The 27,521-nt window shown below is 37.8% G+C and overlaps 1 protein-coding gene across 5 annotated transcripts in view; it reads left to right on the top strand.

The window, feature by feature from the left end:
• NEBL (nebulette) overlaps positions 1-27,521 on the top strand; it is a 249,204-nt gene that overhangs the window by 88,000 nt on the left and 133,683 nt on the right. For 3 of the 5 annotated variants that reach the window (XM_039704777.1, XM_039704789.1, XM_039704767.1), the window contains exon 1: positions 22,438-24,866. Coding sequence is in view for 2 of the 5 variants with exons in the window: in XM_039704809.1 (XP_039560743.1) it covers positions 22,301-22,408 (108 nt within the window). In the remaining 3 variants the exon portion in view is untranslated. Of the gene's footprint in view, positions 1-22,300; positions 22,409-22,437; positions 24,867-27,521 lie in introns of those variants that run through there. The other 2 variants (XM_039704809.1, XM_039704799.1) reach the window with 1 other exon arrangement.

The raw sequence follows: 27,521 nt of genomic DNA, 5'->3' as shown, positions 1-27,521 counted from the left end.
AGTTAGGTGCCACTTACAAACCTGATCATTACGATGCAAAGGGCTGTGTTGGCACATCTTGAGATTCCTCTACCATCTCAGTCTTCCTCATCTGAACTCCAAATAACGTCGATGTCGTGTTCAGCTGTAATTTTTCATCATGTTTATGTGCCTGTTCTGAGATTTGTTGAGAAACAATAGAACACCTTGCAACAAAATATTTTATACTTCTGTTCCCTAGTTTCAGAAACCATCTTTTCATTGTGTTCTATTACTTTTGAAGATAACAACAGCAAATCAGAAGCAGGAACACTTCTTCCTATCTGTGTTCTCACCTGTTTTTGGGAATCTTCCACTACTACTGAAATTAGTAAAATTTATTTACAAAGCCAAAATTATTCCTTTGGAACTTTAGCTTTGCAGTCATCCTTTGTAATAGCTCTGCATCTTTCCAGGGCCTCTCTCCATCTGGTCTGAGGTGGTACCTGAATTTCTTTTACTGGAATCTCTCCAGTCACAGTAACACAAAGTGATGAAAGCTTGGATGCCTGTAACTTTCCAGAGCTCCAGCTTTGGATAGGAAGGTGAAACACTGTATGTGGAGCAGCCAAATCTGCTGTTTATGACCTAATGGCAAGATTATGACAGTCTATTAAGATGACCTGCTTTTAAGCCTAGGCTGCCTTTTACTTCTTTACTTATAGGGAAATGCCTGTAAGCTGCAGAAGCCAAATACCTCAAGCTTTTAATTTTATGTGATGCAAATTTAGGAAAATAGGAAGTGGGAAACTAATAAAGATTGTGTTTCTTTGGTTGCATTCTACCAGCTGCCCTTTTTGGTGGTGAAAGAACTTTTATGGAAATAAAAATGGTGTTTGTTAACCTTTAAAGTTATGAAGAATGAAACATAAAGTTTTCTTTTGTTTCAGCTCCTTTACATTCTGACTTCCAAACCAAGAGTTAGTTCCCCCAAGTACCTAAGCCCTATTTACTTTCAGCATAAATGGAAGACCTTAATATTTAAATCAGTCCTAGGGATTCAAAATATTTTGCTTTTTGAGGCCAAGTCTTCTAAGTCACATTATAGCTTTTTGAAAACCATGTTCTGCCCTAACTTGTAATTAAACAATAAAGATCCAAATGAGTTCCACAAAGAATACCCTTTAATGGTCTTATTCTGTAGTTTTGATATAAATTGACCCCTGCATTTGAGTAATTACAAGTAAGAAACAGTATTAAGAAAATTAGAATATAAAAGTTAGTGTAATTCTCTTCATAAAATCAGTTATTATATGCTTGGGTGTTGGGGGGGAAAAGTGACATCTTAAAAGGAGTATTTTGACATGACTGCCTGTTTCTGTCCCTTCCCAAACTGTTTCACACCCTTAGTCTATTCATTGAGGGCGCAGATTGAGAAATATCCAAGCTTTGAAACTGCTGTTGAACAACAGCTGGGACTTTAATGTGTTATGAGCATTATTTTGCTCACATAGCTAAAACACAGGACAATACAAGCTGCTATGAAGAAAATGAATTACATCCCAGCCAGCCACAGTAGAGCCATGAAGATGTTAAAAGGGAGGGAGAACTTGATGTCTGAGCTACAGCTGATAAAACTGGCTTTCTCAGCCTCAGGAGGAGAAGACTAAGGGGAAACTTAATCACAATCTTCCCATGTCCAAAGATGGGTACAGACAAAGTGGAGGTTCTCTCTTTGCAAGGGTGTATGGTGGTAGGAGAAGAGGCAATGGGAATAGCTGCTTCAGGAGAAATTCTGTCCTGGAGGTAAGAAAAAAACCAATTTCACCATGCAAACAACTAACCATTGAAATAAGTTGCCCAGAGAAGTAGTGAAATCTCCCTTGCTGGAAAAACTGAAGATTTGGCTTGACAGGGCCTCAATAACCTGATCTAAACCCAGACTTTCAACAGAAGATTACATTAGATGATCCCCAGCCTGCTTTGCAATGATTCTTCATGAAATACGGACTGTAGGTTTGGTGATAGTTTTAAAATACAGTTTTCTCAACACAGCTGAAGTGTTATGAATACATAAGTTACCATTGTTTAGATTTCATGGGATTTTAAAACTAGTGAAGTTCCTAAAACTGAAAAAGAAATACAATTCAGTAAGCAGTGATATAAATCAAGTCTGCTCTGGTAACTGGGGTATTTAGTTTCTTCCCTTTTCCTGTTTCTGTGATCTCTAAAATGAGGACAATTTTCTTATTTTTATACACTTGAAGAATAATATCCAATAAGAATCTAGCAGTGAAAGTGCTGTTTGTGATGCTGGCTAATTCCTTTAGCCAAGCACTTCTTGCATTTAGCAGATATTCCTCAGGGGCAAGGACATTTTGGGTTGAAATATATTGGTGTTTAAACAGCAGTGAGATTTCTAGGTTTTTTCTGCCTCGTAAAATAGTCTAATTTTAAAACTTAAATAGGATGCAAGCTCTCCTAGGGCTTATGTTGTAGGTGTATATTTTTCTGTTACTGCTTACGTAAAATTTTTGTAGCTGTTTTTTATTTCTTTGAAGGGAAATTGCTCAAATGATGCTTTAAAAAGATTTATTTTTTAATTTTTGAAAGAGACAATAAAATCAGGAAATAAAAGTATATTCCTGATATTGGTAGATACATATTGATTTTTGGATTTTAGCTCAAGATAACACTGTTCAAAGGGCACAGACTGAGAATGCAACAAAAACCATCATACAAGTACTGTCAGGAGTGGGAGGAGGAGTTCGCTGGAGTTCACAGAGAGTGTCATGAGGAAAAATTCCCTGGTGTTGTTTTTTTCCTTCAAAATATGATGAACATTTATTGTAGCCCATTTGTAAAAGTGTAGCTTTACATGGATTAATAGGAGAAACTAAAAGCAAAAGCGGTGGCAAAGTAATTACATGACAGTCATATGTTTCCACAAACAAGATTTGCTGTAAACATTTGTCTTATTTTAAAATACAAACTGAAGCAGGAAAATAGATCAGGTTCTGTCCTTCATCAAAAGAATACTGAATTAAAAAATCTGAATTATGAAGATACGGCACAATAATTGTACAAGGACACTTAAAAACAGTGAGGGTCAAGATGAAGTCTTTAAGAAAGAAATAAAAGGAAAAAAATCCCCCAGATTAAAGCAGCTATTAAAAAAAAAAAAAAAGTTTAGTTGCAAAATAGAAATAAAGAACAAGGAAGAGGGTTAACTGTTGCCTTCTTCCCTCCTGGGAAATATATCAGACCATATGTTTGAAAATAAGAAAACTTTTTCTTCAATTCTATGGCAGCTGATGTTGGAGAACTGTTACGATAGTGCAGTACTGACCTCCTGTGTTTCAGGATATAACAAAATAGCATGTGAGAAAATGTTTTGTAGTTATGAAGTAACATATTGATGGCTTTTTGCTGACAAGTAGGAAGAAAAGAGAACACTGTCTTCTTGTTCAGCATTATAAATACACTCATTTGGGATTTCAGATTTAGCTTGCTGGTATCAGGAAGTATACAGATTGTAATTTTGCCAGGAATCTTCATATTAGTGCTTGAATTTTCCTAAGAATGGGTGAATCCATAGGGTTTGGATCTTCCTTTCTTCTTTTAAACATTTGGTATCACAATATTACCCCTATTATTGTCCCATTTTCTTTATTCTACAATCTTTGGGGGGAGTTGACTCACTCAATAAAAGCCTGGGTTGTGAATTAGACAAGGGAAGCTGTACTAATAAATGAGAATGATACTGAGAAGGTTCTGAACATAGTGTGTCTATTATTTATTTTATATTATTTTTTTTGTCTTGCCCTTTGTTCATTTTTCTTTCACTTAGTTTCCTTTTATTTCTATAGTCTTCTATTAATGATCTGGCCTTCATTTTATGTTTACCCCTTATCACCCTTTTCAGTCTTTTAACTTTTTCTCTGATCTCCTCTAAAAAGAATTTTGCATGTACTCAAATGACATAGTTATCTATCAAACCCATAGCTATTTCATCCCTAAAATTTTGTTCAAAGGTTCATGTTTGCTTTTGTAAAACAAATAAGGAAAGCTTTATGTTGGACTCTTTTTTTCTCTGGAAACCCTTGGTTGTGGAAAGTAATTGATTGTTATGTCAAGATGCAGTGGAATCCAGCTTGGGAGGATTGATTATGAGCGTAAAGAAAAAGGCTCCATCTCTGGTGATGGGTTAGGGGGGGAAGGGAGATGAAAAAGAAGAAAAAAGTAAGAGAGCACAAGAAAAAGAAGAGGTTAAGAAGAAAAAACTTTAAACTTTTAGATATCATGAAAATGGGCCTTGAAAGATTATGACAAACAGATTTTTTAGAACATATTTTGTGTTGTTGCTAATTATTGTGTGATAATTGAATGCTAATGTGGTAGGGGCTGGAGAAATAGCTACAATGGAGCTAAATCCACCTTGTGTTATTCACTCAGTTTTTTTCAAGGGTCTGTGGCTTAATATGTATTAAAATAGTCATAGTGTTTCTGGCTTATTATGGAGGTTTTGAACTCTTTGCAGTTAGGTTTTGGGTGGTGAATATAATTTATAGTTGTAATTAGTTAATGCTATGAGGAGTGCTTTCTGCCACTTGATAAGGGCAGATCAAGTGTTGCATGTACATTTCTAACCTGTATATTTTGGACATAGAATTGGATAAGTGAATTACAAGAATTGTTATTGTTTGTAAGCATGAATTTTACCATGTGTTTATATTGTTTTCAGCAAATTAAAAATAATAAATAGATGTTATTTCTGAATGTGTGGTTAAAAGGTATCCAGGAATAACCTCTGCTCTTGCCTTCTGCTTTCTCCACTTTGAGGGTCAGCTAATAATGTGACTGATGGCTCAGCAGGGGTCTGAGAAGCCTTTCTCAGCCTCATCTAGAGTTCCTGTGCATCCCAGTACGGATGGAGGTAGCACATCTGGCAGTATTTGCTTTGAAGCAGGAAGCGTGAGTTTGGGATCGTGGCACCGTCTCCATTGCACTGGCTGGCAGAGCAGCTTAAGCACGTGAAAAGCATACACTGCATTCATTCAAAATGTGGTTCAGCATCTGTAGCTGTGTATACTCCCTTGAATTCCTGGCAGAAATTCCAGCTGAATCAGCTAGAATTGCACCTGGCACTTCCATCGCACTATGGTAAAAGAAACGGGTTGACCTAAAAGCCAGATTTATGTGTATTTAGTTATGGAACTCTCAATAAAATCAGTGCTAACTTTAAGGGCAGTATATCACTTTGGAGTTGATAATATATACTGTGCTTGGGTAATTTTTGCCTTTTTTTTGAGGGGAAAGAATAGTGTCCTGTTTTGCTTACTGAGTCTTTCTTGGTTGTAAGATGTGTATGTAATTACTGGAGTCACGGAATTGCTTTGGTTGAGCTGAAGGAATCATAAAAAGATTCATGGGAAAGATGGTGTTTCTCTGGGCTCTGCTGAAGCTTTTTATGACTTTTAAAGAAGCAAGATGTGGTGTGGAGTTCACAGAGGATTTGAGGCTATAGTTAAAAGTAAGTTGGAATTTGTTTGACCTTTTTGCCTGTACATTCTTTACAGAGCATTAGGTGGCTGAGGTCAAACTGAAATGTGTCACTGGTCAGTGTCTGAATTTAATTAGTAGGCAAGGACTTGGAGAACTCTAAAGTACAAGATGCTTGATCCCCACCTTCCCTTTTCAAATAAAAACAGAACATGATCTGTTTGTGTTTTCCTTCCACCAGCTGGTACAGTTTCTGGAATCTGCTTGTGTCTTAATGTAAGGTTTAAATGTAGGAAATGTTACAGAAAACTGTTGTACTACCAGGCTGGTTGCTCAGCCTGGTTTATGACATCTGCAATAGTTTATGTGGACAGTCACTACTATATATTACACTTAATGACAGAAATTATGAACAGTTTACCATATTTGCTGAGCTGATTTCCTGACTTCCTAGTAAAAATTGCCAGCTTTATGTTGATTTATAGATAAATCTAAAAAAGCTAAATTCTTACATTTTACTCTTAAAGAGACAGAGACTGTTGTAGATGAGTATGATGAACTGTGATATAAATACTCACTGACATTTAAAAAAAGCAATATTCAGCTAGTTGAGAATGGCTTTCCTAAGCCAAAACACACTAGTAACACTCTGCATCTTGGTAACAAATATGTTTGTGATAACTTAAACATTTTTGTTTCTGAAATTCAGCCTAATTTCTTTATGTGCTACTCTCAGCATTTAAAATAATGTCAAGCTTGAATAGTTTTGAGAGAATGACACGGCTCTTGTTTCAGAACAGTTTGTAAAGAATTTTTGTACATATGGTCTTTTAATAGTTATCACATCAAAGAGAACAGAAGCAAGAAATTCTAATATATTAAGGTGTTCATAATAGGGAGTTTTTATAAAATAATCCACCTTTGATATGTATCAACAAAATACAATTTAGATAGGGCCTTTAGTTTAAAGTCTTGAAGTATTTAGTTACAGTTATGGCAACAGAAATATGTGTCTAATTTTTTCCCTTAAAACTGGAATATCTTTATATTGACTGTTAAAGAGTAATAGAAAAGGAGATGATGTTTTCTCAGGAAATTATCAGTTTTCTTTCTGTGCTGTCTGCGTCATCATTTAGTCATGTATTTTCTGTGGTGTAATTTTGAATTTTTTACTTACTTAGCAAAGTGATGGGGAGCTGAGAAGATACAGGGTCATTGATCTTCTGTTAACCCATGTTTCCACAGTGTAGTTATTTTTATCATGATTTGAATAGATTATATAGGCTGTTGAGACTATGGTGCTCTAATTAACACTTTAGTGCTTTTGGTAAATGATGCCAGTGCAGAGTCTCAGTACCATGTTTGAACTGGAATCCCCATGGATGCTGTGGGGATTCAGCCCAGTGGCCACATCTCTGTATTTTGAGGGTTCCAGATCTTTATTGAGAGTTCTTTCTCACTCTGTGCTTGGTGTGTCCTTCAGCATGTGTTCAGCAGGACTCCCCCTATTAGGCTGAACTGATAAAAGCTTCATTTGGCATCTACCCATAATTAATAATTTCAGAGGATAAAGTATTTGTCAGAAATTTGGCTGGCGGGTGGAAATGGGCAAAGCAAGTTTCCCAGTATAGTGCTGTTAAAAATTAGGAGAAGTTAATGAAAAGAAATACTTAAAAAAATCAAGATACTTGTCAAGAGTTTTCTTGTGGCAGAGTCGTGTTTAATCTTAGTGCACAATATGATTGTGATAGCAAGTTTCTGCACATGTACCATGATAAATGGATGCTATTCTTTGATGGCAATGATTACATTGTATACATTGACATTTATGGGACCTTGTTGCATTTTTTTAGAATATTCAATCTTCTCACTGTGTTTTCATCTATTGTTTTCTCTGACAGCTGGAATAAGACCATGAAGTCAAGTGGCAGAGGCCAGGAGGTCTTTGGTTACTGAACTGCCTTTCTTCTTTAATTTTCAAATTAGATTTTTTTGCTATAGTTGTTATTTTTCTGTTTCTGCTTGGTGGTTTTTTTTCAGTTTTAAAATAACAAAGCAAAAACTTTGTCCAAAATCTTCCTGCAAATATTAGTAATATGCAAAAGCAGTGTCATATAATTGCCTACTGCATGTGAGCAAACAATAGGTTTTACATGGAGGCAAATCAACCTGCAGATAGTTTTTTCCTCTCCTTCCATCTGAAAAATTAGCCTTGCATATGCTTCATAGTTTAAATAACTGATCTTCATTTGGGTCAATAATCACCATCTTAAAGAAATGACACTTCAGAGAAGTCTTAAATTCTATGAGCACTATCTTTGACAAAAAAGTTCAGTGTGAAGTTTGCCTATAGTTTCTTTTTAAGTTTAATGTTAATTGACAAATCAAGAAATGTGGGCCTTTGGACTGCACCATTGTAGTCACCTACTGCTCTGTCACTGCTGCTGTTTCCCTCCTTCCTCTAGTTTTTTTCTTCTATGCTGAGTCACCTTCTTTGTAATCTGAACATTTCTGGCTGCTTCTGCAGCTCTTCTACTAGATGGTGTGTGGAGGAACTGGAGGGAAGGATGATGAGGAACTATTAGCAAAAATATCATAATTCTCGTGCAATATTACAAGCATTAAATTAACTGCAATTTAGTTCTAATTTAGGGTGACTGTGCCTTAATTTTTTTCTTTTAAATGGTTTGCCATGTGTTTCACACTGCTTTCCGTTTGCTGGATTCTCTTTGCTTGATGGTAACTATTATTTGTCTAATTGTGTATATTTCAAAAGTTAACATTTTCTATTTCTGTCTCATTTGATGCTGGTGCTACTAACAAAGAGAAAACTGAGACCAGATGGTTGCCAAACAGCGAAGCCACCTGGTATTCTTGCAATGCCAAATATATTTTCCCCTCCATTTTTCTTTCAAAAATTACTGAGACAGATCCAGGATTTTTTGAGGGTCCTAAGAATTCTCTCATGCAGCCAGAAAAAGATCCCAAATCCCCTTAAATTTGTCCTTGAAATTGTCTTCCATTCTGTTCTTCTCTTTCACCAGTGATTCCATCTCATGCTCTCTTTCCATGGTATCACTTGGGTCTCCCACTAGTGATTCACGCTGCTGATTCTCACATGTGGTTTGCAGACCTTGCTGCACTGAGGAGCCTTTGAGGCTGAAGCTGAGGGCCTGCCCCTGATCACTGCTTGCTCCGTCACCAGCGCTGCCAGGATGGGACAAGGAGTTCCCATTGCAAGAGAATCCAACAGGGTGAATCTGCCAGGAGTGCTTCTCCCCACTTCTTGGGTTATTATTAGTGTGTAGCAAACAAGTGAAGAGGCACCCTGAAGAGCATGGCATTTTGGATGTGCAGCCATCTGATACCTTGTTGATCTGAGCACCAAATCTGAACTGGTGTTTCTGTCAGGGCCATGACAGTGTGAGCTGGGACTGACCTGACCATTGTCTGAGGATACAATAGTGCACACACAATGCATAGTTTGCTCAGAGTGGCAGAAATTAGACTGACCTAACCAAAAATACTATTTTTCTGGTACGGAATCTCATCCATGCCAGTGCCATGTGTGGGTGTGAGCCCTGCCGTGTGCGTGGTGGCAGATGAGCTGCTAGAATGTGTGCTTCTCACACTCTTCAAAAGGCTGGTCTAGGCAGTGCCTGTGTGAGTATTGATGCATCTCCGAGAGAAGCATTTAATGCACCATATTGACACAGGTCTTGGTCAGAGAATGGAGTGTAACTCATCACTTTGCTGCCTGTCCTCTGCATGTTCTTCTTTCCTCTGCCTTTGTAGCTGATTTTCTGGACCCTGCTGGTCTGTAGGCCGCAAACACCTTGAATAATACTGACATGAACTCCTGAGTGCTGTGGCTCAGTAAGCATAGGTGTATTCATTGGAACACCCTGGTTGAATTCTGGCAGAGAGAACAGCTGCCACTATGTCAGATCTCAGAAATACCCAAATTACTACAGTATTTAATGGCTGTAGTCCTAGAGTGTTTTGCTAGGAGCTGTAGAAATTCAACAAAAAAAAAACCTGTTTCTGCCTGAAAAGAACTTCTACTCCATCTGTAAGACTCAGGAGAAGGCTGTAAACAGATGAGGAAATGAAAGCAATAATAGGTTTGGTATTCAGCAGTGTATGTAATAAATAGCTGTCTCTAATGCTATATGTACAATGTACATGAATCTACAAATTTCTTATAATTCCTTTCTTCTTGCTGTTATCTCATAGTGGTTATGGCAGCACTGAACTTTCTTTTCAGTGCCCTCTGTCATGTGCTGAGTGTATGGTTTCTCTATTTCTTTGCTCACTTTCCTTTTGTATTATGCGCCTGTTTCCAGGATGTTCTACAGGCATCAGAAAAGACAGATATTCTACCTTTGGCAGGTTTTGTCATCTCTGTTACTCCACCAGTGGCTGCTTCCGTGCTAACATGGTGTCCCTAGATGGCTGCAAGCCATCATGCAGAGCACATCCCTCCAAACAATAACTGCAGCTGAAAATGGGTTTTGAGAAGTCCATGTTCCTGCTGGTTACAATGGGTTGGACGCAGTCCCATTACGACACACAGAGACCAGTTCAGCAGTAATCCTTTCAGGGGAAATACATCAGAGTGGCCTCCCTTCAAAATTTCTCATGCTTTGGAAAATGGAAAATACTCCTTCTTATCTTTCCATCAGGCAGGAATTATAATGTGTATTTAAGCTTTGTGACAGTAAAATAATGTAAAACCAATATTGTGGTGAAAATGATGTCCTTGAAGTGCCTGCCCAGAGTTACTCCTATATGGTCTGTTTATGCAACAAGACATAATGATTTGAAAGTGCTTTACAGAGGTAGATGTATGGAGTGACAGGGACCTAGCTTCTCCTGGTTTATCCATTGCGAAGAGACAGTGTTTCTCTTTGAGCTTCTTTTCGGTATTATACTAGAACTAATTTTGCAATATTTACCCGTTCTCAAAGTCTGTGAATTGTAGTTGACTGAAGCTCTGAAGATCAAACTTACTGCTACTTTTCCCCTCAGCAGAAAATACTAAATGTTTTCAAGGAAAAAGACAATCACTGTTTGAAATCTGGGAAGCTTTTTTCTAATCTCTGTAATTCAAATAATTATGTTAGAAAGCACATGGTGCAATTGCCACAAGTTGTGTTCCTTTCTTATTTTGCCAGCACATCAGGGTACTGTAGGCATTGGATGAAATTCTCTGCAATTAACATTAAATTTAAATGCATCTTTTATTCAGCTTGTTTGATTTGTGCAGGCTGGCTCTGTTACTACTCTCAGAAGCTGTATTTGCTTTCTGTAGAATATACCTCCCTGCACAGGTGAATTGGGCAGGGCAGAACAAAATTCCTGTTGTACCTTACCTATAGGATATGATGTTTCCAGAAATATTAAAAAGGGGATATAGCATGCTGGCTGAATGCAGGCTGACACTTTTTCCTTCTAGATCAAGAAATCTCTAAAAAATATGCAAACCATGTAATATCCAACAAAATTAACATCTTTTGGAGGTTTTTTTTTTGATGTAATGTGCTAGTCTATTTCCTTGCATACAAATGTCACATAGAGTTTGTATCACTAATGTCAGACAGTCTCTGTCATTAGTCTCCCTCCCCTAAAATAAAAATATTATGTTTTACTGGGGGGGATAAATTCTTTCTTACTGGAGGTGAAAAAGAAAAATAAGCAGCATTGAAAGTTTGAAAAAGTTTACTGAAAAAGAATCAGTCTCTGTTTCACAAGTAGAGGACTTTACAATAGTGATAGAACTGATCAGTGTAATGTTTTCAAAACTTTAAAAGCAATCAGAAGGTAGCATGTATCAGATATAGGAATGTAATTTGTCTCTTTTATAAGAAGAATGACATCTTTCCTAGTTTTCCCTGGTCAGTAAATAAAAAACCCCCAAGCCTATGTCTCAGAACTGAAAAGTAGTTGCTTTCATTACACATTTCTAAGTAAGTTTTGAAAAAGAAGCACGGGATAGCATTTAAATAACAAAGACCCTTCTTTAAATTCTCACCTTCTCTTCACTCACTAAGGGCCATTTAACAAAGGGAGCAGTTTTTACAGCTGGGGTGATTTGCAACTGTTCTCCTCTTCTCTCCCTCCCCTACTGCTTGCTCATTATCGCTAGCTAACATCTCTGCTAAGAAATGGAAAGTACAGCCCCTCTCTGCTCCTTCGGGATGCCCGGTCTTCCTTTTCTGAAGCAATTGTGTTTCTCCTTTTTTTCCCCTCCCCCGCTCAACACTTTCCAGTTAATTTCTGGAGTAATTCCTTGAATTTGTGAACTCTTTCTTTTCTTTACACTTATTTTTTTTTTCTATCTAAGCAGGCCCTGCTGCTACACCCCACTTTTGCTCTGATCCTACCCAGCCAACTGTCACTTTTTAGCCTGCAGGGAACCTTCTGGTACTAACATTCCTGCCTTGTTTTTATTAGAAGGGCATCTCTCACAACATATCCCTCGCTGTTTGAAGCAGAAGTCATGTGTATTCAGTAGGAATGAATAATGGATGTATTTAAAGGGTAACTTGCCCTTCTCCTTCCTTTGCACATCATAAATAACCGCTCTTTTAGTTGCGCTTTACATACTGCTCTACAGGCACAGTTTGAAAAAATCTGGTGATTCAGCTCCCAGTTTAAAAACCACTGCTGTGTGCAGCTGATAGTTTCTGTGTCTGAAAACTGATCCCACACCAAACTCAGTACTGGCATCTGTGTGCAACTCTAGAATTCTGAACACTTAGGAAACCGGTCATGAATTTATTTTGAAGTAGCTCACGAGAATACAGCATCACAGGAAAAGGACAGACAATATAAAGGGAGTGTTGGATAGAGTTCATTTCACCCGGCTTTGTGTACCTGTTTCAAGATACCTTTAGATACTGTCTCAAGATACCTAAAGGTATTTTAGGTAGTTTTAACTTGTTTTTTTTTACATTTTAAGGTATTTTTAAGATGTTTTAAATATAGGGTTGAAAAAAAAATTAGGTATCTTCAGGATGAGCCGATCTCTCTAAAAATATCTTTTCTGTCCACTCACTGTAAAAGTGAGTTGGTTGATGAGATTGTGTCTAGTGACATCTGCCTTTTGTCCAACAAGCCCACTCTTTCTGGCCAGGTATAACCATCTGAAGAATTCCCTGAGGTAATGGTATTAAAGGATAAACTGAATGTAGTTAGAATTTTCTTATACCTGTAAAAAACTTTAGCTGAGGAACCCAAAGATGATCCTAAAATTGATCATCATTGTAGCATGATTTAATTGTTTCTTAGTTTAAGGATGTTAAAGTGAGAGTCTGAGCAGCAAATTATTTTGATGGAGGGTGGGGGGATGAGGGAACTGGATGCATTTCTATTGCCCATTTTACTTAGATAACTGACAAATGGAGTGCCTGATTTCCCTGTTACTGTCAACACCTCAAAACTAGCCCCAAGTTACCTTGTTCTCTCTAGAGGGCTTTCACATTGAGTATGTGGCTAAAATTTTTTCATATGTATTCCTTGGGTCCTTTAATGTTAGGAGCTGAGGATAACCTGGATCTCTGTTCCAGTGACTTCTGGCAGGAATGGGGTCCAATTCCTGGTGAGCAGGGGAAGTATGAACTCGAGTCAGGGACTCTGGAATCATGCCCCAGTATCATCTTTGCAAATTAAGTTTAAATGAGATTTACCAGTGCAAGCATTTTCTAGGAGTGGAGGCAAATGATTTGGAGGTACTGAAAATTGTGTATTCAGGTGATTTGAGCCATCAGCATTTGTTAAAAAAAGAACCAGGTTGCAACTCTGATTTTATTGGTGATCTTTGGCATCTTCTGATCTCAGTTCATACGGCTATAATTTTGAAATTGTGTTTCCTGTCTGTCTAACAGTTTCACTCTAGTTGTTATTTGAGAGGCTGCTGATGTAAGTATTCGACTTGCATTTATAAGTGGTTACCTACGTGAATTGTATAAGAAATTATCCCTCAAAGAGATTCAGCTAATGGACTTCTTCAAAGAGTACCATTTTAGGGATTCAGTCATCTTTATAAACATTTGTCTTATGATAGTTTAGGAATTTTAGTCGGGACAGTGTATTTTCTGTGTGTGTTCCTTCTGCAGCTGAAATTTATTACGACATTCAGACATATGTGGCATTCAGAGTTGAAAGTGAATGAATTCTAAACATAAAAGGCTGAACTGCCCACTGTGTATTTTCTGGCATGAAATTACCTTTCTTACATGTATTATTTTGCACTCATCTTCCTTTTCTTCTTGCTTTAAGATGAAGAACAAAAGAGAGAATTTAGTCTTGAAAAAATGGGGTTTACAGTCAAATTCTGCCTAGATTTTTAACAAAACTAATCTCTGGGTACCAAGTAATATGTATTAACTAGAAACATGTATTTTATGGAGTTTCTGGGTTTTTTTTCCCCTTTTCCCTCCACCTTTTGAAAAGGAAGCTCCTTCTAAAGCCCTATGTTTCTTGGTGCCTTCAATAGCTTTGGCTTTATATTCATTACAAAGTGGAAAAAAGATAACTTGGAAGGCAGACAAAATATAAGGATTTCAGAATTTGCTTACAGTTAAGAGGAAGTGATAGGTAGTCCCTCTTCCCTGGCCTTGGTTGTACAGGAACAGAGGAAATGACTGCATGAGACATCCATAACTAATATGGCCAAGGGGGCACAAGTTGTGTGCAATGTGCACAGATTTTGTAACTAGGGTTGCATTGCAGGTGCCCACTTGATATATCAGTTTTCAATAAATAAGCCAAAGGTGGCATAACAAACAGATGTAAGGAGTTTCCATAAGTACACCTAAAATTAAATGATCTATTCATGATCTGTTAAGTCTGTGGAATAAGAGATGGTGTGTCCTTACCATCTCTTTACTAAATAAAGAAGACAAGCTGTAGCTGAATGAGATAAGAGGATATTTACTAATGTGAGTGGTGTGTAAGGTGCCAGCTCCATGGTATCTGAGCAGCAGAGACCCCAAACTTGCTGTTACCAGAGGCCAGAGGGTATAATTGCACTGTGTCTCGTTATTTCCTGTGACTCTTATGTGCCTGCACATCTGCATTGCTCAAATCTAGATTTTTCAGTTCCTTTTTCTCTGCATTTTGTTCTGGGCTGCATTCTGATAGCTCTCAGTTGGACTAATTTCAGCTTCTTTCTTCTGCTACAGCAGTGAACAGTTCCTGATTTTTTTGGCAGTTGTTCATTAAAGTTTTACAGGTTCTTTTTCTTCATGTCATGTGCTAGCTTCTGTTGCCCATTAGTGTTTGTTTTGATTACCTTTTGTAGCATATGACTACAACTTCTGCTCTTGGTCTGTATTACAATTTTCTGAGGTTGGTCTTCTTTACATCCCTTCTGTGGTTAATATTCTTTACATGCCATGCTGTATTTTTTAGTTCAGTTTTTGACTTGATGCTTTGTGTGAATATTCTGTACTCCTTGGATGAATATGACCATCATGTTATTTGGAATATTTATTAAGTAGGTTTTGTGAAATTTTATTTGGCGAGGCCTTTTCAGGGAAGGAGTGTTTGCTGCTTCTTTTTTTTTTTAAATCCCCTCAGAATAGCTGTAGCTGCCTGTCTTTTGTGTGGATGTGCATTTGTGTGTTAATATCTTTCTGGTACCCGGTGGCCAGATGCCTCTGAGCTCTGCTAGTATTGTGAGCCAGCTACAGGCTGCATGACCGTGGTTTGCATGGCGCTGAGCCCGAGCTAACACATCCTGCCTCTCAGCAGGACTTGCTAGCTCACTCTTGGTGCCTTAGCCAACCAGCAGCTACGTATTTTCTGTCTGCTGTGGAGTGCAGGCATATAGCAGCTCACATGCTGATGATTTACTGCATGCTTCCTGTACAGTACACAGCTCATGACTTTATAGTTGTCCTGGTGGTTGCCTGGCCATTCTCTTTCCCAGTGATGAAATCAGCAAGACAGGGCCTATATGTTTAGTTCAGACCCTGGAGATAGAAGCAATATTCCAGGATTTAGCAAATCCATACATGAGACATTTAAATGTGTTTCCTTCTCACCCCCCTGATATGTTGGGTGATTATCGTTCTATTTGGAGGAGTTTGCTTCAGTGGTTTCACTTCTGAGGGTATTATTAAAATTTGTGGTAATTTATCAGGCTACATTTGGATTATATATAAAATCTTTAATTTATTGCCTGGAGATGAGATATGGTAAAGTCAGATCTCTTTCTGTTGTGGTAGAGTAAGAAATCCTTCACCTCCCCAGACTTCTGTTCCTTGGAGATAAAGCAGCTCAAACACAGCCGATACCAACAGATAGGGAGTGGACAGAAGATCTGAAGCTATGTCTCTGCCATGAAGGTTGCAACCTCATATCTCAGCAGGTTGCAACCTGCTTCTAAAATGTGAATGTAAAGTTTGTTGCACGAGTTAAATGGATGATAATCACTGGTGGACATGGAGGAAAATCAGCTTGTTTTGAGACTGGCCCGTTCTTCGTATCATCTTCTCTGCGTATGCAGCCTTTGGAAAACATCAGTGTTACTTTGTAATAGAAAAGAGTAGAATCTCATTGACTTCCAGTTTGCCCAATAGCAAAACAAGGTGCAAGGCACTTTAGAGCATGTTTAGTAGCATAGAAATAATTTCTTAGGCAGAAGCACCTATGTAGTTTCAGTGGAAGTGATTTTTGATGGATTGCAGCCTAGTTGACTTGTTTGGATGTCAGCCTGTTGAAACAGTATCAGATTGCACTCTCTTCTGTCATAATTTTACTTGGATCCCAGCTACTGTTCACATGCCGTTGTCATACATCCAAATGGAGGACTCCCATCTTTTTCTCATTCTGAAATTTTTGATCTCTCACTGCCTCCAATTTCCTGTTACTGCACATCCTGGGGAATGGAACACTTTTGCCCATGAGTTTTCTCTGAGCCACTTGCATCATCCTCAGTATAAAGAGACCACATTGTAGAGACATTCTCTCCAGAGCTACTATTTATATATTTTAATTTGCTCCCATCCAACATTTTAACTGTTCTGACATGGTTTCCAAGATTTTTGTTATTTAGCAGTAACTCCCTGCTAAAACTGCTGAGATCTTCAGGAAATTACAGTGCAAAGATTTGCAGATGGTTGGAGACTTGCTGAGGCTGTAATTCACAGGGTGGCACAGACAGACTTGCCCAATGTTTGAATGAGCTATGTAGAAAGACAGAATATTTTATGATAGCTATGGCACTTGAAATTTTTACTCCATGTAACTGCAAAGGCTTTTTGTTATGTTGGATATTGATGCTTTCAGTTTTACATTACCTTTGAATGAGAAACTTCGTTGTCTCAGTTTCAACTATTATGACGAATGCTTCAGCTATGAATTGTGAAAATGGCTTTTTCCTTCACAATATAAAGGAAAAAAAATCTAGAATATGACTTTGTGCATTCTGAGAACCATTTGAAAACATTGCAAACTTCAGCCTTGTGGAATTTTTATTTTGCTTTATCTGAGAAAATTGATGAAATCTGTAACCCTGCAGTCCCAAGTTACAGCAAAACTTGTTTATCTTTTAGTAGTCCTTGGCTCCTTGACTTCCCTAAGGAATGCCCAACCTACAGCTTCCAGTTCATATAAAAGTTTTCAGGACGGTTTGGTCTGCCTTATATGCCTTTCTCAATTCCTGTATTCCTGTTTAGATTTACTGTGGAAAATGGTTCTAATTGAGTGACAGTGGGAGGATCATGTTTTACTGCCATTAGGAGAAGCAATACTTCAGCTCATTGGGTACTGTTGTTGGGTATTAGCTAGGACATAAATGTACTGTACCTCTAATATAAGCAGAAATTAAAAAAGAAATTAAAAAAAAAAGAAAAGACAAACCACACCATGAAGACTTGACTGGCTTTGTCAGATAGGACAGTGTTTGGAATCCTCTCTAAAAAGTCAACTAAAAGTTTTTAGTAAACTAGAAAGAAGTCTTACTGAATTTAGTCTAGAATTGTTCTTTACATTTGATTCACCTGTAAACATTTGTTTTAGTCATGTTCATAAAAATAACTGATTTCCAGAGTAAATTTTGTCTCTATCTTGCCATTAATTTTGTAAGAAGGAAGATAAATTGAGGCAAAAACAACAGTGTTTGTGGTCTATGGAAGAAGCAGAGCCAAACAAAGGCATCTTTGCCAAGATGTGCCTCTAGGACCTCTCTGTACTGTGGGAGAGGATTTCTTGCCAGTCTGTAAAAACCAGTGTATTAGCAGATGGTGACCTTTGGGAAGTAGTTGTATGTGCTGGGCACAGAAGGAGCAGATGGCTCAGGGCAAGCCTCAAACACAGCATACCGAAACAAATTCATAAATATTCAGGGTGTAGTAAAGGCTGTAGATCTATGAACGTTCCTCTCACGGAAAGTGTGGGTGTGAAGGGTCCCATGCTCTCATGCTACCTGCTAATTCCTTCCTTGCTGGACATGAGACATGATGATGCTGCAATCTGTGGGGCTATGCCGTGTATCAGGTGAGGAAGGAGACTGATTTCACAATGACCTGGTTTGTAGGGGAAAGTGAAGAAGGAACTAGCTTTAATGTTGCCACAGCTTTTGGGAAATTTATATGTGCTCTGTAGTGGCTGAGTATCTTTTTGAGGTGGACATGAAATTGATAGTGTTTCTGAGGTTAGCATTATTCACAGCTCTCCAGTGATGAGAAAAGCATGATGAACCACCATGTTTAATTCTTTCTCTGATATTTTTTTCTTTGGTGTTTTTGTACTCCTGTGTTGTTTGTTCAACTGATATGTGCTTTTGGTATTGTAAATGAGGCTGGACTACGGGTAGGTGCCAAAAACCCCAAGAGTGCAATCAATCTTTTATGCTCCATTTATATTTTCAGAGTATTTTTCCCAGGCAAAATGAATCTTGTTACCCTAATAGGTGGCTTTGCTGCCAAGTGTACCAGCAAAAAAACATGAGCAGCATTTTCTCCAGCCTAATATTTTATGTGGAGAGTAAGATGGACCCTTTGTCCTTCACAGTAAGATGGACCCTCTGGTCACGCTTCATGTCCCGCTTCATGCTGACCTCATGAGTAGATTTACACATTCCTCTCTTTGGGTGTCTCAAAGATCTCTTGCTAATGTCACAAATCTGAGGAATTTGATTTGTGGAAGATCTGTTGGATCACTTAGTCCTTTCACTGTGGGTCTGTGCAGAATTACTTCTCATGAAGTATTTTCACTTAAAACTTTTTCATTTATGGTGATTTATTACAGTTTAATTTCTAATGTTTATGCCACACATTGCCTCTCAGAAGATCAATTTTTCAGGGCAGACACCACTGAGGCTGCTCTGCATCTGTGAGACTGCATTTTGGAGCCAGTGAGAAGCATTATGAGCCACTGGCTGGGATTTTGGTGAGGAGTTACTAAAAATCACCTTTGTAGGAAATGACTGCATTTATGATTCAGTCATTTGGGATTACACATTTCCATTTAAAAACTAAATTTTGAGGGTTTCAGTTTGTGATGGGTTGACCTTGGCTGGCTGCCAGGTGCCCCCCAAGCCACTCTCTCACTCTTCCTCAGTAGGACAGAGGGAGAAAATACAAAAAAACCTCAAACCCCTTATTGTGTCAAGGTTTTTGGGAAAAATGCAGGGACTGCACTCCGAAACAAAGAAAAATAAAGATTTATTCTCTACTTGCCATCAGAAGGGAATGTCCAGCCAGTTCCTGGAAGTGGTAACACATAGTGGTTGCTTCCAAAGACTGCTTTAATCACTCATGTCCCCTCTCCCCTTTTCCTTTTGTTGTGTTGTTGATGTTTTAAGACATGGTATCCCTTTGGTCAGTTTGGGTCAGCTGTCCTGGTTGTGTTACCTCCCAACCCCTCATGAAGCCCCAGCCTACAGAGGTGATATTGGGGATGATGCTGTGTGATCATACATAATCAAAACACGGGTGTGTTACCAGCACTGTTCTGGGTACAAATACAAGGCACAGCACTATATTGGCTGCTATGAAGTTAACTCAATCCCAGACAGCCCTGCTGTACAGTTAAATAATTGATTGTAGTGATGTTTGCAGCTCCTATACAGAATATTCTTTTCAGTTCTAAATGACTGATGACATCTTTATTATTTAACATTTTCTAGAAACTGAGGTATTTTTCATTTTCCTCCTATTGAGGAATTTTAGTGGACCATGTTTCATGGGGCTTTGTTCTTCATGAAGCATTACGTTACTTTGTGATTTTTATAACTCAAACTTATATTTTGAAGTTGGGTAGCAAAATTCAATAATGCATATATTAACTCTGCTAATATTTTAAACAATTTACTTTTTAAATGGTTTCAAAGTAGTTGCTCTGGGAACTGTAGTTAACCTTATTCCTATGAAGTGATTTATTAGTAGACAGTGGGAGCCCTTTTTATCTGACTGAGGGATTAAAATAATATTAAGTTAAACTATTTAGTTCCCTCCCTCTCTTCTTCTGTTCCTTTGTAAGATGAATAAAGGTCATTTGAAGTTAATGGCTAGTACATTTGGAACTAATAACAGGAAATGCTCTTTCTAACAATAGGTAATCTCTCTTTTTGGCAGGGCTGAACCCATTTCTAAGATGTGTTCACTGGCTCATAATTCTGGTAAACTTCAGGGAGCAAGGCTGAACATTTCCATGTCTGCTGCCTACTTCAGGCCAAATTTGAAATTTTTGTGCAAAATATTCAGTGGTTTCCAAGGCTGAGACCATTCCCTTACTTGGAATTATTGACAGGTTGTTTGTTTGTTTTGAGTAGTTGGTTCAACTGAGTGGTTGAACAGCTCAGTTGTCTTAGCATTTAGGGCTAAGGAGTTGCAGCTTGCTGAGATGGAAGAGTCTTTTATGCTAGTCATGTGTCCTTGGCCATGGAGGTCTGTCCAATGTGGGTAAAGTTTTGTATGACTCCAAATATAGAAAGTTCAGAGATATTCCTAAGACATCTTTCCTGGCACCAGACAGTCCTGGAATAACATGTCCACCCAGTATGTTTAAGGAGGCCTGAGAGTCAGTGTGAAGATGGAAGGGAGGTAATTGGCAATGAATATTGGAATGCCTTGGGTACAGGGATTTAACAAGAAGCTGTGAAGGGATGGACCAGACTAGTTTAGAAAATCAAAATGAGACAAAGTGATACCTGGAAGATTGTGGTCAAATGGAAGGAAGGTTGCAGAGAGGTTGAACCTGGGGGAAATGAACAGAAAGGCATGGGCCAATCAGCCCATGGTTTGCTCAAAAGCCTGAGTGGAAGGGTCTGTTTCCTTTGTCTCAGCGTGGCATGGAAATATTATATTTGTGTGAAATCTACAGGCAGCTCTACATCTGAAACATATTAAAAATGGTAATTTGTTGATGTGGTCATTTGCTGCCATGTCTCAAGGATTTGTTTGATGGGCTTATATGTGAGCTATATTAAAGAAGAAGCAAAAGTCATTGGCATACTGATTGAGATTTAGGATGGGAAGGACAAACTATATTCTACAGCCTTGTCAAACTTAACTTTTGTGATTTAGAAGTATTTCTTGCTGTGCATCACCATCATAACATTAAGTGCTTGCTTGTGAAATAAGCCTAAGCCAACCCAGAATTTGCTGCATGTGCTGGGTGTTTTCTGGTTGTCAGCTGTGTAAAGGAGAATCCTGCTTTGTCTGTGCTTCTGCTCTCCCAGGTGTTGTTGCAAAATCTGGATATGTGTAGTGAGTGAAGCAGGGGGTATAGGAAGTAAAAGGAAGTTGTTATGGGTAAGGTAGCTGAATCCATCCGTGGAGACAGGGGTCCTGACTCTGTCATTGCTGCAGAGTTTTGTCTGTGGCTCAACAGTGGCTTAAGATTTTGCAGATTTCTTGTTTCTTTATGTTGAAATTGGGTACCCCAAGACTGATTTGCAGAAGCACTGAATGTCTCTAGAGGTAACCCAAGCCTATAATTTGGGCATATTCAACTGTTAGGAATTGGAGAGATTCCTAACACCCTGAGACCGCTGTATGTTTTTGGAAATTAAGGTTATTTTACGTCAGTTTGCAGGTTGTCCTAGTAGTGTGGATATTGCCATTGCCACTTTCCAAGGTGCAATATGAAGATTGATTAATGGCTGTGATGAAAGCTATATAAAAGCTTCTGAGGAAACTTAATATTCCTACCTTGATGGTAGGATTTGAGTAGTCTGGTCCAAAAAAAGGGCACAACCACTTACAGAACCATCTCTGCTGTGTACACAGTAAAGCAGGGGGCCTTGTCATAGGATAATATATGAATACCTGATTAAAGACAATATCCAAATGCATATGTGCAAGAGGGACAAATTAAGCTTGTACAGGCAGCCATTCCATAATTTATAAAGGTTTGACTTAATGACATTCCAAATACTTTTTTCATGCAGTATTTTTTTAATGTATAATTTATGTTTCAGCTGGGAAAGAGACTGGTAGAATAATCATGAATTGAGGATGAAATGTGAAGTTGTGTATTAGAAGACCTCCGGATTTAGTTATAGGTATTTTTCTTTATGTAAGAGTAAGTGCTAGAGTTTTGTGGTAACTGATTTGAGAATGAAATGACCACAGAGAATATTTCCACAGTTGCAGCATTCATAGAGGTGAGCCTGTGGCACCCCTGGAGGAGGCATTAACTTGGAGACTGGGAAATTTTGCCCAGTTGCTGTCTATCTCTGTTAGTGGATAAAGGCAGGCTTCTCCTTTAAAGGCTGAAAGCCTTTCACAAAGCTTTATTTACACTAAAAATAAATACTAAATTGCTAGGGGCACATTGTGGAAAATGAAAACAACCCTGTTCTTCTGTATTTTCTATTCTGTAGGTAAAATACAAAAGAGACTTTGAAGAAAGCAAAGGAAGAGGGTTCAGTATTGTGACCGATACGCCCGAGTTACAAAGACTGAAAAGGACTCAGGAACAAATCAGTAATGTATGTGACTGCAACCTAAAGTGATTGTAGATGGAGAAATAGTTTGTCTAAGAAAAGGTGTGTTTGTTGATGTTTTTGATGAAGTCTGTGTGAGTGAACAGTCTGATTTTGGTGATTGATTTGTGTATGCCAGATTTTGAAATGTGTGTAACTGTGTACCATGGACTTGTACAGCACATTGGCAGTGTGTGTTCACCTCTCCAACTTTCAGTAGTATGCTCAAAGTATTTTCTTTATTAAAATGATTTGACACTTTTTGCTCTTTTAATAGATTTGTCATCAAGTAAGAATGCTTTTGGAGTTTATAATTTACATTTTGTTTATATAAAGTATATAGATTATGTAAGCTAAAAAGTTTTGTCTCTTTTTTAGCAGGGGCTGTCAAAATTAGCAAAACAAGCAAGAGGGAATTTTCTAGAAGCAGATAAAATTTTGATGCTGCATTTTAAAAGAAAAGATGTACAAGACAATGCTCTGCAAGATGACAAAGAAATGGCAAATAGCAAAACCTAACATATTTCATTAGCTTACAGAAATGGGATTTTTAAAAATGTGATTTTTCCTGATTTATGTCTTCACTAAGAAAGTTATTTTTTTGTACTGCATTCTCTTGTAGCATGTTTAACTCACTGCATGATGGAATATTAGTGATACATAGTGCAAATTCTGACATGTGTGAAATAGGTAAGAACTAGTGTGAACTAGAAAATATGCAGAATCAATACTATTCAGTTGTCATGACTTCCTTTCTGATCATTCTTATGCTGCAAGAATTTGTCCCTATAGATTATTATGTGAAAATATTTTTGAGTCATTCTCTGTAGTAATAAAATAACAGCAAGGCATCAGAGACACCCAGTGTAAGTATGATCAGAAGAGAATAATGGGATTTATTTACTTGAAAGAAAAAAAACTTTTTTTCAGGTCAGGATATTTTTGAAGAAAAAAGTCATTGGAAAATACTTATTTTTCACAGCAGTGGAGGTTTATCATTCTTGCCAAAGTGTTCACTAGTTAAGATTTTGATGTCCAGAGCCAGTCTTTGAGATGAAAAATTTGGGCTCATTTCCTGGAGGCTTGGCCAATGGAGACGACAGTTAATTTAAGAGCTGTGCAACTGCTCCTGTGTGTAGACAAGATGAGAACAAAAGCTCATCTCATGTTCATGCTGGGGCTAACTGAAATTACTGGCTTGTAAGAGAGAAAAATGTATTCTTCAGAGTGGCGAAAAGCATGGCCATTAAGACTTCCATTTGGGATCTGGGAAACTTCAGCAACTCCCTGGTTTTAATCAGCTGCATTTTTTATTCAGACCAGGAAGTTAAATTAGGTCCTCTCACGACCTACATAACTTCCTCAAGCAAGAGTGATTCCTTTCTGTGGGGTGGCTCTGGAAGGCATCAAGGAGATGAAATGAGCGAGGCTCTGGTGAATACTTCATCCCTTGCACTTAGGGTCTGCTCTCTAAGGAGAGACTGAGAGGAGTGCCCTGCAGCAGGTCTGTGCTGCTCAGTTTGGCATATTGGCCTGCCAAGAAATTTATTCAGATCTCCCAAGCCCAGTACCCTCAAGATCAGACTACAGAATAGTAGGACACAGCTCACTTGTGTGCTCTTATCTCGCTCTTGTTCAAAGCACATTGCATTTTCTGTTGTGGGAAAAGGAGATAATAAAAACAAGTAGTTTTGTGACATGGGAAAGAGCTTTCTTCCCATCTCTACTTTTAAGTTGATCAAGGGAGTTTCTGTCCTAATGGAAGATCTTGTTCCATGATTTATGATACGATCTGGCTCCTGAACCAAAGATACTTACCTACCTTTTCAGATCCAGAAATAGCTTTTTAAAATGGGAAAAGTGGTTTTATTTCAGGATTTTCCCCTTGGTTATTGCCTGTATGACTACTTTCTCTTCATTTCTAAACATGCTATTCTTAACAATATAGATTTGATCTATCCAGTCGTGACAGTAGAGAGTTGTTTTCTTTGTGTATGTAGCTGACAGAGATTCCAAGTCGGGGACCCTATTAGAAATAATTAGTCTTGAAGGGTAAAATGGAATTTTGAAATGTGCATGATAAAAGAAGTTGCATTTAATTTCTGTTTACACTGAAATAATTAATTTATAGCATTGTATCCTAGAAAGATAATTCTGCATAGGCCACAACTTCAATTTAATTGGAAAGCTCCTGTATTATAGCAATGCCTTCCACACAGAGTAGTTTCTGTATTTGTCAGATAAGCAGTATACATCATGGACTAAGGATCTAATTAAGATTTCAAGACACTGAAAGGTAAGCACTTTAATAATTCTAAAATAATTTAAATTTTCATATACAGAAAAATGGAAGAATGCTAATATATCTATTTAATTTCCAGTTTAGTTTTGGTTTCACCTTGAAGTACTAGAATCTTCTCAAAGAGCCTATTTGAACCAAAATTGTAACTACTTCATTGAAGGGGTAAGTGAGAACAGTTAATTGTGTAGATATCCTTGATGAAAATAAAGAACAAAATAAATTTTATAATAATAAATGTTAAGTAGCATAAATATTTAAAAAATGTTATCTTTTTTGTCCTGATATGAAGTTTGGCAGCATATGGATATTAGCACAATACTCTGACTTTTGAAAGAATCTCTTGTGCTATGAATATAAACCTTATGAGGAAAAAAAAATCATGGGGGGAGTGGAAGGAGTGTGGTAGATAAAGGGGGTTGAATTGTCATTGTTATTTTGCCACCAGCAATCCTTCCTCTGAAGATTTAGACCAAACTTGTGGACTTCATTTTATGGTTCTTATGGAGGTATCAGAACCAGAGTGGTGCTTCTTAAACAAGAATGAAATTTAATCTTATGATGATTTTTTTAGCATTAAGAGCCAAATTCTTCATATATGCAACATATTTTGGCACTAAATATGTAGTCAGTACATAAAAAAATACATGTTGTTCTCACAGAGAAATGTGTACACTTTGTCAAAGGACCATGTAGTGTTTTTTGCCCTTTTTGAACTTTGAGAAGATTTTCAGAATGAATGCAAATACTCTCAAAATGAAAAAAGCCCCAGCCCCATGTATTTTTATAGGTGGTTTTGCAATTAAGCTAACTGCAAACTGGTTTTACAAGGAAGAAGTTAAGGTGGCAAAACGAATAGAATAAATAAAGATGATGGCAAAAAATGTTGGTCTATCATGACACAGGGCTCAGTGAGGGAGTAGAAACTCAATCTAGTACTATTTTCTTTGGGGAAATGGAACACTTTCAGCAGTCTGCACCAATGAGCTGCAGGTTACTGCCACTGCACTTTTATATCTCGATATATGGCTTGAAGCATGTTTTATCCTATGTGAAATAAGTTGCTCTTTCTTGAATATGTTTCTGGAAAATGTCTGCAAAGTATAAAAGAAAACAGGTGTCCATGCAAATTGATGGACTGAGAAGCTTTCATTAAGATAGAGGCCAGTGCTTGGATAGTAGAGGTTGCTGGCTTGGTTGTATGGCTGGAAGGATGCATGGAAGCTTTCACAGTATTTGTGCTCATTGCATTAATAGCCCACATAAGAACATTGCTCACTTTGGCATTAATGCTGTTATGAACTTGAATCACATAAGAGCAAGAAGCACCACACATTTGTGCCCTTCTCTTGGAGAGACAACAAAATGAAGTCATGCAGTTCATTTATTTGCATGTGACTCATTTTCCAGTAAGTTTTGCTTATATCTGAAGTGAAAACAGTACCTTAATGCAAAGAAGTAAAATAAGAAAACAGATTAAATCTGCTTTAAAAAACACATTTCCAAGGCATCCTGTTTTGGTGAAGAACTTAGGAAGGACAGTAGTTAATGAAGAGAAGGTCACAGAATCATCCCTCTGTGGGGTCAGGGAGTGGCTTCCCAAGTATCAGGAGCTGAGCTCCTCACTGAAGTTAGTGAAATCTTTATTGGATGCAAGAGTACATGAAGATCTTGTCGCATTCTTCAAAGTATTGTATGTGGGTTCTGATGAGAAAAGCTGTGTATTAATTTTCTTTGAATGTATTTAATTAAAAGCCCCACACCATGCACCATATTTCATTATCAAGGGTTGCATTCTGTTTCCAGTTAAATTTATACAGCTTCACGGGATGCAGAGGAGGACAGGAATTCCCCCATGATTTGAATCAACTGAACACCTGCTATCTGGACAAAGACACAAATGATAAGGAAATTGGGCACTACCTCAAATGTGATAAAAATACATCTTCGGTAGCAACTAAAGGAGGACACAAACCACATTGCTACTGTAGTTGTGCACATCTGCATATCTGAAATTAGAAACTGTCCCTAACAGACACTGAGCCATGGCTCCCTATTTGGAAGCTACTGGCAGAGTTGTTCAGTCTGTTTACTTGCTCAAACATAAAATGATCTCTTAAATTGCCAAAACAGATTGTAGAGAAAATTGGCAGGAGAAGATGTTAACAACATGGCCCAGAGCTCCACTTGTAGGATTCACAGCACAAAGCCTGCAGATACTAGTCTCTAAGTGCTTTTTTCCCTCCATTGAATTCAAGTGAAGGAGAGGAATAGGAAACAAGAAAAATTAACAGCAATATCAACGTGTGCATTTTACAAAACCAGCCCTGGCACATCAGCAGAGACACTGGGTAAGCATTTTAAATCATATACAAAAAGAGCTTATGCTGTTCTAGGCAGTGCTGGGATTTTACTGCTTCTGAAGTAATTAATACTTTATTCCTAAGCCCTTATATTCCTAAGCATGATTTTTATCTTGCTGTTGTTTCATTGGGAAAATAAGCATTTATTTTTGTATGACAGTTGTGTCGACTAACATGGATGGAACAGCACTTGTTGGGCAGTGCCCTAGTGCTGCATGTCTGTGGCAGGTGTGGTCAGCCAGATGCACCCTGCTGCTGACTGCCTTCTGCAACCCTTGGTACCTCTGACAGTTTAACATGAACTGCAACTTCAAGAGGTATTAATTATTTGGTATGTTGTAGACTTAATTCCACACAGCTACACTTCAAATATCTGCATATAACTCATATTATTAAGCATCTATTGTTTGAGTTGAACAACATTTTTTCTTTATGGAAACAAGAAGGTTGAATGTGT

Source organism: Passer montanus, unplaced genomic scaffold (genome assembly GCF_014805655.1).
Source record: "Passer montanus isolate IOZ18808 unplaced genomic scaffold, ASM1480565v1 scaffold10, whole genome shotgun sequence".
Taxonomy (NCBI): domain Eukaryota; kingdom Metazoa; phylum Chordata; class Aves; order Passeriformes; family Passeridae; genus Passer; species Passer montanus.
Note: the sequence above shows the minus strand (reverse complement) of the source record. Positions and strands in the feature narration are given on the sequence as shown.